Source organism: Cherax quadricarinatus, chromosome 15 (assembly GCF_038502225.1).
Source record: "Cherax quadricarinatus isolate ZL_2023a chromosome 15, ASM3850222v1, whole genome shotgun sequence".
In the NCBI taxonomy this organism is placed as follows: domain Eukaryota; kingdom Metazoa; phylum Arthropoda; class Malacostraca; order Decapoda; family Parastacidae; genus Cherax; species Cherax quadricarinatus.
Genome location: NC_091306.1, coordinates 14,425,376 through 14,438,180, shown reverse-complemented (window position 1 = coordinate 14,438,180; position 12,805 = coordinate 14,425,376). Strand labels below are relative to the sequence as shown.

Below are 12,805 nucleotides of genomic sequence, written 5' to 3'. Positions count from 1 at the left end.
AAGGGTTAGACTCAGAAGTGTCCCTGTTTGCAGATGATGTGAAGTTAATGAGGAGAATTAAATCTGATGAGGACCAGGCAGGACTTCAAAGAGACCTGGACAGACTGGACACCTGGTCCAGCAAATGGCTTCTCGAATTTAATCCTGCCAAATGCAAAGTCATGAAGATAGGGGAAGGGCACAGAAGACCACAGACAGAGTATAGGCTAGGTGGCCAAAGACTGCAAACCTCACTCAAGGAGAAAGATCTTGGGGTGAGTATAACACCGAGCATGTCTCCGGAAGCACACATCAATCAGATAACTGCTGCAGCATATGGGCGCCTGGCAAACCTGAGAACAGCATTCCGATACCTTAGTAAGGAATCATTCAAGACACTGTACACCGTGTATGTCAGGCCCATACTGGAGTATGCAGCACCTGTTTGGAACCCGCACTTGATAAAGCATGTCAAGAAACTAGAGAAAGTACAAAGGTTTGCAACAAGGTTAGTTCCAGAGCTAAGGGGAATGTCCTATGAAGAAAGATTAAGGGAAATCGGCCTGACGACACTGGAGGACAGGAGGGTCAGGGGAGACATGATAACGACATATAAAATACTGCGTGGAATAGACAAGGTGGACAAGGACAGGATGTTCCAGGGAGGGGACACAGAAACAAGAGGCCACAATTGGAAGTTGAAGACACAAATGAGTCAGAGAGATAGTAGGAAGTATTTCTTCAGTCATAGAGTTGTAAGGCAGTGGAATAGCCTAGAAAATGACGTAGTGGAGGCAGGAACCATACACAGTTTTAAGACGAGGTTTGATAAAGCTCATGGAGCGGGGAGAGAGAGGGCCTAGTAGCAACCGGTGAAGAGGCGGGGCCAGGAGCTAGGACTCGACCCCTGCAACCACAAATAGGTGAGTACAAATAGGTGAGTACACACACACACACACACACACACACACACACACACACACACACACACACACACACACACACACACACACACACACACACACACACACACACACACACACACACACACACACACACACAGATAGATATTTGATTGATTGATACACACTCCAGATCATCCTATATTGCTCCATCTTCTCTAAATGATCAAACCACCTCAATAACCCCTCTTCTTTCCTTTGAATAATACTTTCAGTAAGTCCACACCTCCTCCTAATGTCCACACTATGAATTCTCTGCATATTTACACCACACATTGCCCTTAGACATGACATCTCCACTGCCTCCAGCCTCCTCCTCCTCGCTGCAGCATTTACAACCCATGCTTTGCATCCATGGATGATGTTTTTTGTCTCCACAGATACCTCAGTGCACTACCCACCTTTTTTCCTTCAATTCATCTTTCATAAACCCATCCACTGACAAGTCTACTTCCAAATATCTGAACACATTCTCTTCTTCCCTACTCCCTCCCTCCAATGTGATATCCAGTTTTGATATGCTTATTACCTTACTCTTATCTGTGTTTGCTCTCACTTTCAGTATGGTATTTCATCATGATTGTTTTTTTTTTTTTTTTTTTTTAAGTAAATTTACACATTAAGTAATGTGAGCTAATTGAAATGGTGAAAAAAGTGCTGCAGTACATAATAATAAGATAGACGTTGGTTTTAGTCTTCGTTATACAGTGTTGCTGCATTATTTAGGTCAGTTTTTATGGATGAAAAAAGTCATTAGATCTAGTATCAGTATCTGGTTGACAGCAAAAATGGTTATATTTTTTGTTATTATTAGTGTTATTAATTTATTCATGGGGAAGTGCTACACTTGGACTGTACAGTGCTTGGGTAATGGGAGGTAGTCAAGTTTCATCCAAGGAAGGGAAAGGTAGTTCCAATTCCTTGGCTCAAGTTCTTCATCAGTATCAAGGCACATGCCCCCTTGAAAGTTTTATTTTCTGTTCCTAGAATTTGGGAGAGTTTCCCTGCGTGCTTTGTCATGTTTCTTAATATATATATGATAGTACTTAATATATATATGATAGTAAAGTTTCTCATAGTGTCTGCCTTTGTGGTTCATTTTCAATAGAACTTGATTCATATTTCTTTTGATAAAATACTAGTATGGGATTCTGACTGAGAGTAGTACGTACCTTAAAAGTTTTAAAAAAGTATTGTATTGTATATACTGTAATATACCTCAGTATTTCCAAGTGTCTTGAAAATACCATATAATACACTATAATAATGCAATTTATAATGGAATATAAAATGGATGAATGTCTTTTACAGTAGTCACATGGGGTTGTATTTAGTGCATGATATACAGTAGACGTTTTTCCTACCAAAAATATTTAAAGGTAGTCATATTACCCTAGAATGGAATGGTTCTTGGATGTACCCAAATGAATGTAGTTTATATGCTTTCATGTGTTCAAAGTATATATTTAAATGTTCAGCATTTTACTTGGATGTGATGTTTTACATATTTTTTTCAGCGAGTATATGTATGCTGTAGTTTCGATAGATTCTTTGGAAGTGTATAGCATAGAGTGTGTAGCATTTGATAAAGTATTTTTCTTTTTGGAATTTGGTTTGACATGGATCTAATAATCTATATAATTTATGCTTATATTGCATTTGCATAATTATTATATGGCTTCATTGCAGGTATTATGTTGGGTAGGTTATATTGAGAGTGAATTTAGCCTTGCCTCCTTTCTATTTAGGCTCTCATTACTATATATTACATGACCTAATATACACTGTAAACAATTATGTATTGTTACACTTTCTTAGCAATGTATTTCTTGCTTATCACTGTCCATTCTCTACTTTTATTTATATTTTATGTATGCTTTTCATGCCAACTTGAATGAATTTCTACTTTTGTGTTTGCCAGACCAAGATATCTCAATCATTTTTAAATATTTTGAACAATGCTTCTGAATCACCTTTAATAGATTATTACAGTTACACTTGAAAAGAATCACAAAATCACTTGTAGTAGAAACAGGCAGTAGTTTTTGTTAACATTCTTATGACTTCCATCTTGCGCTAACATGTGTAATATTCATAGAGAAGTGGGTTAGAATTCTTCATTAACTGTTCGTGTTGTAGAAGGTGCTGGATATTCTTATTCCTATAATTAATAGCCAAGTACGTGTAGTTAAAGGAGATGATTAGGTATCATTTTGTTGGTCACCCTACCTAAGTGGGGAAAAAGGCCAATGAGTTATTGACATAGCATATTGCTATTAGAAAGTGGCTCATTTGTGCTATTATGTATCGAATTCATTTTTTCTTTTTGTATTCAGGTGAAAATTATAATCATGGTCTTATGTACTAAAATATATTTTACAGTACTGCAATTCTTTTTCTGTATTCTGTAGTACAGTGGAACCTCGGTACTCGAACTTAATTTGTTCCAGAAGGCTGTTCGAATGCCGATCTGTTCGAGTACCAAACAAATTTTTTCCAGCCAATTTTCTTTTTGGCTCTTATCACTAATCTTCGTAGGCCCCATGGTGACTTATTTATATAAATAATATAAAAAACACTTAAAAATGTGAAGAAACTCGAAATAGTTTACAGCGAGGTTCTGGCAGGTCATGTTTGTTTGGTGAAGTGCCGAGCAAACGGTCGACTACTGAGCGATTTTTTGTTACCGAACAAAGTGTTCGAATACCAAATTTTTCTAGTAGCTGTTCAAGTCCCAAGATTCCACTGTACTTGGTAGATGAAATGTTAGTACTGTACTTGCTGTAAAAGATACACAAAAAGATATTTTTAATACGTACAGTATTTAAATCATTATGTTTTATAGCATTTGATTCCTAATGGTGCAGCAGATGCCTTATGAAGAAATAATTACACATTACACAATTTAAATATCTAATTTATATTTACAGAACACAATGTAAAGTCTCTTCCCTGAATGAAGCTCAATTCCTCCTCCTGAACATAGCATAGTTTTTCTGGATGTACAAAAACAAGCATTAAAATATAGTTTCTTTATCAGAGTTTTACAATAAAATTAAATTGACACTTCAGCAGACAAAGTGGGAGCAGACAGATTAAGCGATGAAAGTAGTAAAAGAGCAGACAGTGACCACATGGAGAACTGGACAGACCAAGAGCACTCGGATCCCCAGTGCTTGGCCTCCTCCCCACCTAGAGAAGATAAGAATAAAAGGTGGGATTTCCTGAATGAAGGACTCATGATTCTGTGCAATTGAAGTTGTATATGATAAGTGGAATATTTGTGGAAACTCCTACAATCCTAGATGATCGGTGAACTCCTGTTGAAAGGGCTGTAGATTCTGGTGCTTTCCAATGTAAGTTCAGTTTCAGTGTAGAATTGTAATTATTTGTTAAATATTTCAGAATTTTTTAATAAAAGGTAGGTAGTAGAGAATGGAATTGTACAAAATATTTGCCTTTAAGGTAGTTCTTGACTCTTAAGACTACGCATTATATTTTCTTTAGCGATATTGAACTTTATTTGTGATCATTATCGTGATGTAGTGGCTTTTATAAATCGTTTTTAAATAATATAAGATAAATTGTTATTTCATTATTATTTTCTCTATTTTGACTAGCTATCTTCATGATGAAAATAGTTGTACAGTATACTGTATAACATAAGACATTGAAACACTTGAATTATAATCTGTTTATAGTACATATTGCAGCATGATTTGCAGAGAAGGAATGTAAATTTGTTAAAATTTATAGTTAAAAACTGTTTCTGATCTGGTCCCACTACACCCATTTAAGTACAGGCATAGGAGAAGTAAAGTATTTATTCAGCCTCCTCCTCCTGTCGTTGATGATTTTTCTGTGTACATAATCACTTTTATATAAGTACTTTGTGAACTAACGTACATTGTAAACTACACAATTTTCTCACACTGAGGACTAGTTCTCGATCTTTATCTTTCATTTACTTTCTCCATTCTTTATTTCTTTTACTTCTGCATTTTTTTCATATATTTGCTCTCTTTCTTGTATGTTATTTTCAAGGGACCCATAGTTGTCCTCATGAATTCACATTATCATATCTGAAAGAAAAACATGGCACACATGTCATTCAAGTAAAATTATGCAGGATTCACCGAGTGAGTCATTCATATTTTTAAAGCATTGAACACTTAGTAATTTGGAGATTATCATTAACTGAATTTAAAGAAAATATATACTAACTACCATTTGGTTTCTGAGGAAAATGCAGCTAGAGAACATCTGTAGTTCATTTAACAAATTGTTATGTGACTTATACAGCACAGTACTTATTTAAAATATTTTGGCAACAATTTTATCAAATAAAATGCTTTTTACAGCAACAAGAATAAGCTGTTTAACAGAGATCGCAGCAATATGTCATTAAAAGAACGAAAAAGTATTACATCGACTGGTGGGTCAACACCTCGTCAAGAGAAGATGGTTGTTGAGCGCTCAAACTCCAGTGCCAATGTGGATTCTAGTGTGAGTTACAATTTTTTATTTTATGTTGGTTTTTAATCAGTATTTCTCATGTATTCTAGTTGACTGGAAGCAGGAAAAAATGGTTATTGTGTAGTTTCCTTTTAAATTTAGAATATATATTGTGACATAATGATTTTAAGCTTGATAAACACTGGGGGATTATTTTTGAGAATTAGATTAATTATTTGAGAATTAGATGTATTATATTTTCGAGTCTTTTATAATTATTTGGTTGAAATCTCAGCAATGCTTCAACCAAATAAAATACTGTACAGTGGTACCCCAAGTTTCGTACAGCTCCCAACATGAATAGTTATGTAAGTGTATTATTGTAAGTGCTTTTGTAAGTGTATTTTTGGGGGTCTGAAATGGACTAATCTAATTTACATTATTCCTTATGGGAACAAATTCATTCAGTAACGGCACTTGAACAGCTTTCTGGAACGAATTATGGCCAAAACTCGGGGTATCACTGTATTTCTAATACTTCTGCTAGAGTGCCTGCACTCTAAAGGAGGGTGAGAATGTTGCAGTTCAGAGGGTCATCTGAGCTGTTACGTCAACACACTTCTGGAAGGATAGCGATTAAATGAATGATGTGAATGTGTTATCTTCTTGTGGGTCATCCAGCCTTGTGGGAAATGGCTGGTGCATTAAAAAAAAATGGTAGTAATAATAATTAAAGTACTAATTAATCTTAAATATATGGTATAGTTAAGTTCATGGTATGTACAAAATTTTAGATAACTGTAATTCTAATAACATTCAAATAAAAGAAATGTCAGTAATGTTGGTAAAAAGGATACCAACACTGGGCTATGTAAATAGTGCAAATAAAATTGAAGTTGGAGTGGTTGGTGCAATTATTTAATAAATGTATGGAAGAGGGTAAGGTACCTAGGGATTGGCAGAGAGCATGCATAGTTCCTTTGTATAAAGGCAAAGGGGATAAAAGAGAGTGCAAAAATTATAGGGGGATAAGTCTGTTGAGTATACCTGGTAAAGTGTATGGTAGAGTTATTATTGAAAGAATTAAAAGTAAGACGGAAAATAGGATAGCAGAAGAACAAGGAGGCTTTAGGAAAGGTAGGGGGTGTGTGGACCAGGTGTTTACAGTGAAACATATAAGTGAACAGTATTTAGATAAGGCTAAAGAGGTCTTTGTGGCATTTATGGATTTGGAAAAGGCGTATGACAGGGTGGATAGGGGGGCAATGTGGCAGATGTTGCAAGTGTATGGTGTAGGAGGTAGGTTACTGAAAGCAGTGAAGAGTTTTTACGAGGATAGTGAGGCTCAAGTTAGAGTATGTAGGAAAGAGGGAAATTTTTTCCCAGTAAAAGTAGGCCTTAGACAAGGATGTGTGATGTCACCATGGTTGTTTAATATATTTATAGATGGGGTTGTAAGAGAAGTAAATGCGAGGGTCTTGGCAAGAGGTGTGGAGTTAAAAGATAAAGAATCACACACAAAGTGGGAGTTGTCACAGCTGCTCTTTGCTGATGACACTGTACTCTTGGGAGATTCTGAAGAGAAGTTGCAGAGATTGGTGGATGAATTTGGTAGGGTGTGAAAAAGAAGAAAATTAAAGGTGAATACAGGAAAGAGTAAGGTTATGAGGATAACAAAAAGATTAGGTGATGAAAGATTGAATATTAGATTGGAGGGAGAGAGTATGGAGGAGGTGAATGTATTCAGATATTTGGGAGTGGACGTGTCAGCGGATGGGTCTATGAAAGATGAGGTGAATCATAGAATTGATGAGGGGAAAAGAGTGAGTGGTGCACTTGGGAGTCTGTGGAGACAAAGAACTTTGTCCTTGGAGGCAAAGAGGGGAATGTATGAGAGTATAGTTTTACCAACGCTCTTATATGGGTGTGAAGCATGGGTGATGAATGTTGCAGCGAGGAGAAGGCTGGAGGCAGTGGAGATGTCATGTCTGAGGGCAATGTGTGGTGTGAATATAATGCAGAGAATTCGTAGTTTGGAAGTTAGGAGGAGGTGCGGGATTACCAAAACTGTTGTCCAGAGGACTGAGGAAGGGTTGTTGAGGTGGTTCGGACATGTAGAGAGAATGGAGCGAAACAGAATGACTTCAAGAGTGTATCAGTCTGTAGTGGAAGGAAGGCGGGGTAGGGGTCGGCCTAGGAAAGGTTGGAGAGAGGGGGTAAAGGAGGTTTTGTGTGCGAGGGGCTTGGACTTCCAGCAGGCATGCGTGAGCGTGTTTGATAGGAGTGAATGGAGACAAATGGTTTTTAATACTTGACATGCTGTTGGAGTGTGAGCAAAGTAACATTTATGAAGGGGTTCAGGGAAACCGGCAGGCCGGACTTGAGTCCTGGAGATGGGAAGTACAGTGCCTGCACTCTGAAGGAGGGGTGTTAATGTTGCAGTTTAAAAACTGTAGTGTAAAGCACCCTTCTGGCAAGACAGTGATGGAGTGAATGATGGTGAAAGTTTTTCTTTTTCGGGCCACCCTGCCTTGCTGGGAATCGGCCAGTGTGGTAATAAAAAAAAAAAAAATAGTATTAAGGTTATTTGGCAGTTGAAATTTATGCATAGAATAGTTATAATTAACCCTTTTGACGTCAATTTCATAGTACTATGGCTTTGAGCTCAAGGTTCATGCCGTAGTATGGACTGTACTACATGATGAGCTCGGCTCACTCAGATAAGCTGTGAGCAGTAAATTTAGGCCTAGATATGAGAGACTGGGTCTGTTAGGTGATTGTGCACCATATAAAAAAATTCTGCCCCACATAGTCCATGATGGGAAAAACTGTGACTGTGTATTTGGTTTAAAATAGCAACTTAGCTGTGTATTTTTGGATGGTTTTTATGTTTGTATTCTTGGTTTCGTGGTCTCATTTGATAAAATGGATGATATACTACAGAAAAAGAGATGATGATTTTGATTGGTTTCACAATGGAAGTAGCTTGAAGTTGAGCTCACAGTAGCAGAAATGTTCGATTTTTGCCAATATTCCAATACACATCCAACTGGTCAGTCTAATATGCATTCACAAATGTGCTGACATTATTTATACAATTATTACAATAATGTAGTAGTCTGCTTAACAGTAAATCTATTTTTTGTGCGAATATGGGGACGTAACTAATGAACAGAGGAAATGTTGTTTTAGTGCCAGGAATGTCTACAGTGTTAATTCTAGACCCTATTTTTAAATTGGCAATTTTTGAATTTTGTGTGAAATTGAAAAACTTACCAACTTTTGATCACTTTATTAGGTAGTTGAAGTAGTTAAATGGGCAGTTTCTTGTGCTCATTTGATAGAATAGAAGGCATATTAGAGAAATAGCTAAGAGGCTGGTAGACTGGAACAGTGGAATTTGCCTTAAACAGGGCTCAAAGAGGGAGAACATTGTAGATGGGTCAGTATCACCAAGACTGCTAACTTTGAGAAAATGTAATTCCATCAAATTTCGTACTTTTGGTGTCATTACCTTCAGAAAAAGATTATCATTTAAAATTATTTTTTTAGAATATTCTTGGACTTTGTGGACATGTTTCTGATCCAGGGTCTGTACCCTCAAGGGGTTAATATTTAGCTTCAAAGTTAGTAAATAAATAATTATGTATATTTTCTCCGTATACAGCCTCTCCTCACTTAATGATGGAGTTCAGTTCCTAAGACACATCAGTAAACAAATTCATCACTAAGTGAGGAGCATACTATAATGGTAGTGGGTTTGTGTCAGCCATCTTTGATATTGTTTTAATGTCACCTTTGCATCATTTATAACATTTCTGGTATTTTTTAAATGTTTATACAGTAGTTTACTGTATATAGTAATAAACAGAATAGAGGAAATCATCTCTAATATACATTATTTAGGTATGCATACTGGTCAGAGAGCTCGTTGTAAGTCCGAGTCGTCAGTAAATGAGTACGTCGTTAAGTGAGGAGAAGCTGTACATATTTCTCTCCGTAAGCCATGAGTGTCATAAGAGGCTACTAAAGTGCCGGGAGCAAGGGACTAATAATCCCTTCTCCTGTATAAATTACTAAATGTAAAAAGTAGAAAACTTTATAAAGTTGGGTTTTCTCTTTTGAGTCACCCTACCTCAGTGGGGGACAACCTGTGTGCATGCACGCACTTGCACTCGCACACAGTATATACATGCATACATTATATATATACACACACAGAGTATGTATATACATAAGGCTTGCTGGTTATGTCAGTGATGAGCTGCCAACAGTATTGAAGAAAAAAAAAATTACAAAACAAACTTTTATTAGGCCAGCATTGTCTTAACCCTTTGAGGGTCGACAGGCCCTCTCCGAAACTCGTTCTCAGGGTCGGCCAAATTTAAAAAAAAAAAAATTATTTTCTCTTATGAAAAGATAGAGAATCTTTTCCCGATCATAAAGACACCAAAAATTTGAAATTTGATAGAAAACTTACGGAATTATGCTCTCGCAAAGTTAGCGGTCTCGGCGATGTTTACGCATTGGCGATTTTGCCCACTTTGAGCCCCATTTTTGGCCAATTTCACTGTACTAGTCGACAAAAAACATGAATATTTCGCTAGAACTCCATTTTTTCTATCGAATGGGTGCAAGAAACCACCCATTTATGAAATTCAACTATCCAGTACAGTGGTCAGAATTTAGCAATTTTGCCAATTTCACACAAATTTCAAAAGATGCCAATTTCCGAATAGGGTCCAGAATAAACAAGAAAGACATTCCTGGCACTAAAATGATATTTCCTCTAGTCATTAGTCACGTCTCAAGGCCCCTCTTATATTCTTTTGCTTTCCACTTTGAATTTTTATTCTCACAAAAAATATAAGATTTACTGTTATGCAGACTACTGCATTAGTGTAAAAAATGGTATAAATATTATTGGTGCACTTGTAAAAGAATATTAGATTCACCAGTTGACGTGTATTGCACGCTTGGCACGATTTGTTTACTTTTGAAGTTTGGTAAAAATCGAACATTTCTGCTACTTTGAGCTCAATTTCAAGGCACCTTTCATTGTAAAACCAGTCAAAATCATCTCATTTTCTGTAATATGTCTTCCATTCTATAAAATGAGACCAAGAAAACTAGAATACAACAATAAATACCATACGAAAATACACTGCAAAGTCGCTGATTTATTAAAAAAAAATGATCAAAGTTTTTTTTTTCTCATTATGCACTGTGTGCTGCAGGATTTTTTTTAGACTGTGCACACTGACCACATAGACCCATTCTTTCATATGAAGGCCTACCAGCTTTCTCCCACTAGATTTGAGGCCGCTAGAATTTATGAGTACTAGTACGTCAAAAACCCCTACGCGTAAAACGTACTAGTACGACCAAAACCCTCAAAGGGTTAATAAAAGCTTTGGCTGTAACATGCATCCTTTACTGTTTTGTGATTAATTTGGAGGCTAATAAATTAATAAATTACAAAAAATAAATGTTTAGGGCAATTTAATTAAATGCTTGGGATGATCTTTCAGCCGAGAAAGGTATTGTTAGAACAGTTGGCACGAGTACTACCACTAGAAGATGTACAACTTCCTGACCATGTTGTCCTTGTAAACACTGGAGATTCCCATGGTGCACTACTGGCTGCACACCTTACTGAGCACGGACATCGTGTCATCACAACTATGGCCTTGGCTGATGTTAAAGCTACTGTCTCCCATCTTGTAAATAAATTACAGAAATTGTAAGTACAGTACATTATTACTATTATTATGTTTAGTGGGAAGTGCTAAACCCATAAGGGTCATATAGCACCTGGTGGGAGGGTTGGAGGAAATCAGAATCAGTCCAAGGAAAGAGAGGGTAATTCCAAATTTAAATTTTTTTGAAATTTACATTCTTTGGTGCATTTTATACACATTATATAAAACTGTAAAGTGTTTTAAGTATTATAGAGAACACAGCTGATGCAGTAGTACTTGGCAGCATGGGTAATAGAGTTTCTTATTAAATTGTTTTATAATTTTTCAAAGATCTCTGATCTATTTTGAAACTTTTATCATTTTTGTTGTTGGTTACATAGTACTCTTTTTTTTTTTTTTCCCTCATTTCTCTCCTTTTTTTTAACATCATTTCAATTTTATTAACCTGCTGTCCAAGTGCATACAGGTAGGAACTAATTCACTTACTTGAGAATAAAAAATTAAATACATTCAGTAAAGGCTTTTAGTGTTCTTTGGGGTACATTTTTGTTAGAAGAGTTAGTACAGCAATTTTACGTGTATATAAAGTTTATAGAGTGCAAAACTTAACATAGTAGTGAAGAGAGATGGATTAGCTATTTTCACCCCGCAAGATAGGTTCCTTGATGCTGGTGAGGGGCTCTTGATCTAGGAAATTGGATCTGTGCTCCAGTTCCCTGAATTGAGCCTGAATACCTTCCATCCCTACCCCCCTACAGGCACTATATAATCCCTACGGGTTTAGCACTCCCCCATGATTATAATAATATTTATTTTCTCCATCAGGATTATTTTGTAATATATGCTATCTTATTAGGCTCTTTGTTGACAGCTGCCTTAACTGTGGAATCCTTGAATAATACTGTATCCATATTTAGTTTCATTTATAGTGAATGGCAAAGGCTCTTTGTTCAACCCTTGTAAAGAAACTAGCAACAATTATTACAGGATCTTTTTGCAGATCATTCACAATAAAAAAATTCTCACGTTGTACTGATGATATACTGTATATGAAATTAATAGGTAATGTCAATTAGGCATTTGTAGTGAACCTCTTGTTTTTTAGTATCTTTATCTTTACAGTCGAAATACTTTGTCCTAAAAATTTTCCTGGGGCATGTGTTGTCCTGGACAATGTCATATTCACAAACATGTAGCCTCTTTTTCAGTTTCACTGTATTACATGGAGTTTTTAAAGTCCTTGCCCAGGATAATGCTCTATCTCAGCACATCAGTCAGTTCATTCAAATGAATGTTGCTTAATTGATCATAACAATTCGAGAGGGAACTACCGAGGAAGAAAATACAAAAAAGCCAGAGACAGCTTGATCCTGGTAATACTGTCCATCTGTACTACTACTGTAGTCCATGAAGGACAGTTTCAAAAGACTACTCATAGAATGGCAGGAATATGAAAATGCATTTTGACTAATTTCATCACTAGGATAAGAACCTCTTATTATCATGTCTGAGAAGCCCACCAAGTGAGCATTTATTTATGTTGGCTTGCCTGTTCCCTCTGGGAACTTAAAAGTTTTTTTTGAGTAATTACAGGTCTTAATGAAGATTTTTAGGGGCACCCAAACCATTCAGCAAAATGGCATGTGGTGATTTATTTAATAGAAATTTTAAATTCTCATCTCTTGTAATACAAAGTAAATGTACAGT

The 12,805-nt window shown here is 36.3% G+C and overlaps 1 protein-coding gene across 7 annotated transcripts in view; it reads left to right on the top strand.

Annotated features, from left to right (window-relative positions):
* KrT95D (phosphofurin acidic cluster sorting protein KrT95D) overlaps nucleotides 1–12,805 on the top strand; it is a 280,348-nt gene that overhangs the window by 242,052 nt on the left and 25,491 nt on the right. For 5 of the 7 annotated variants that reach the window (XM_053781217.2, XM_053781218.2, XM_053781220.2 and 2 more), the window contains 3 exons: nucleotides 4,014–4,155; nucleotides 5,303–5,447; nucleotides 10,928–11,139. In XM_053781217.2, the coding sequence (XP_053637192.1) occupies nucleotides 4,014–4,155; nucleotides 5,303–5,447; nucleotides 10,928–11,139 (499 nt within the window). The remainder of the gene's footprint in view (nucleotides 1–4,013; nucleotides 4,156–5,302; nucleotides 5,448–10,927; nucleotides 11,140–12,805) is intronic. The other 2 variants (XM_070085171.1, XM_053781222.2) reach the window with 1 other exon arrangement.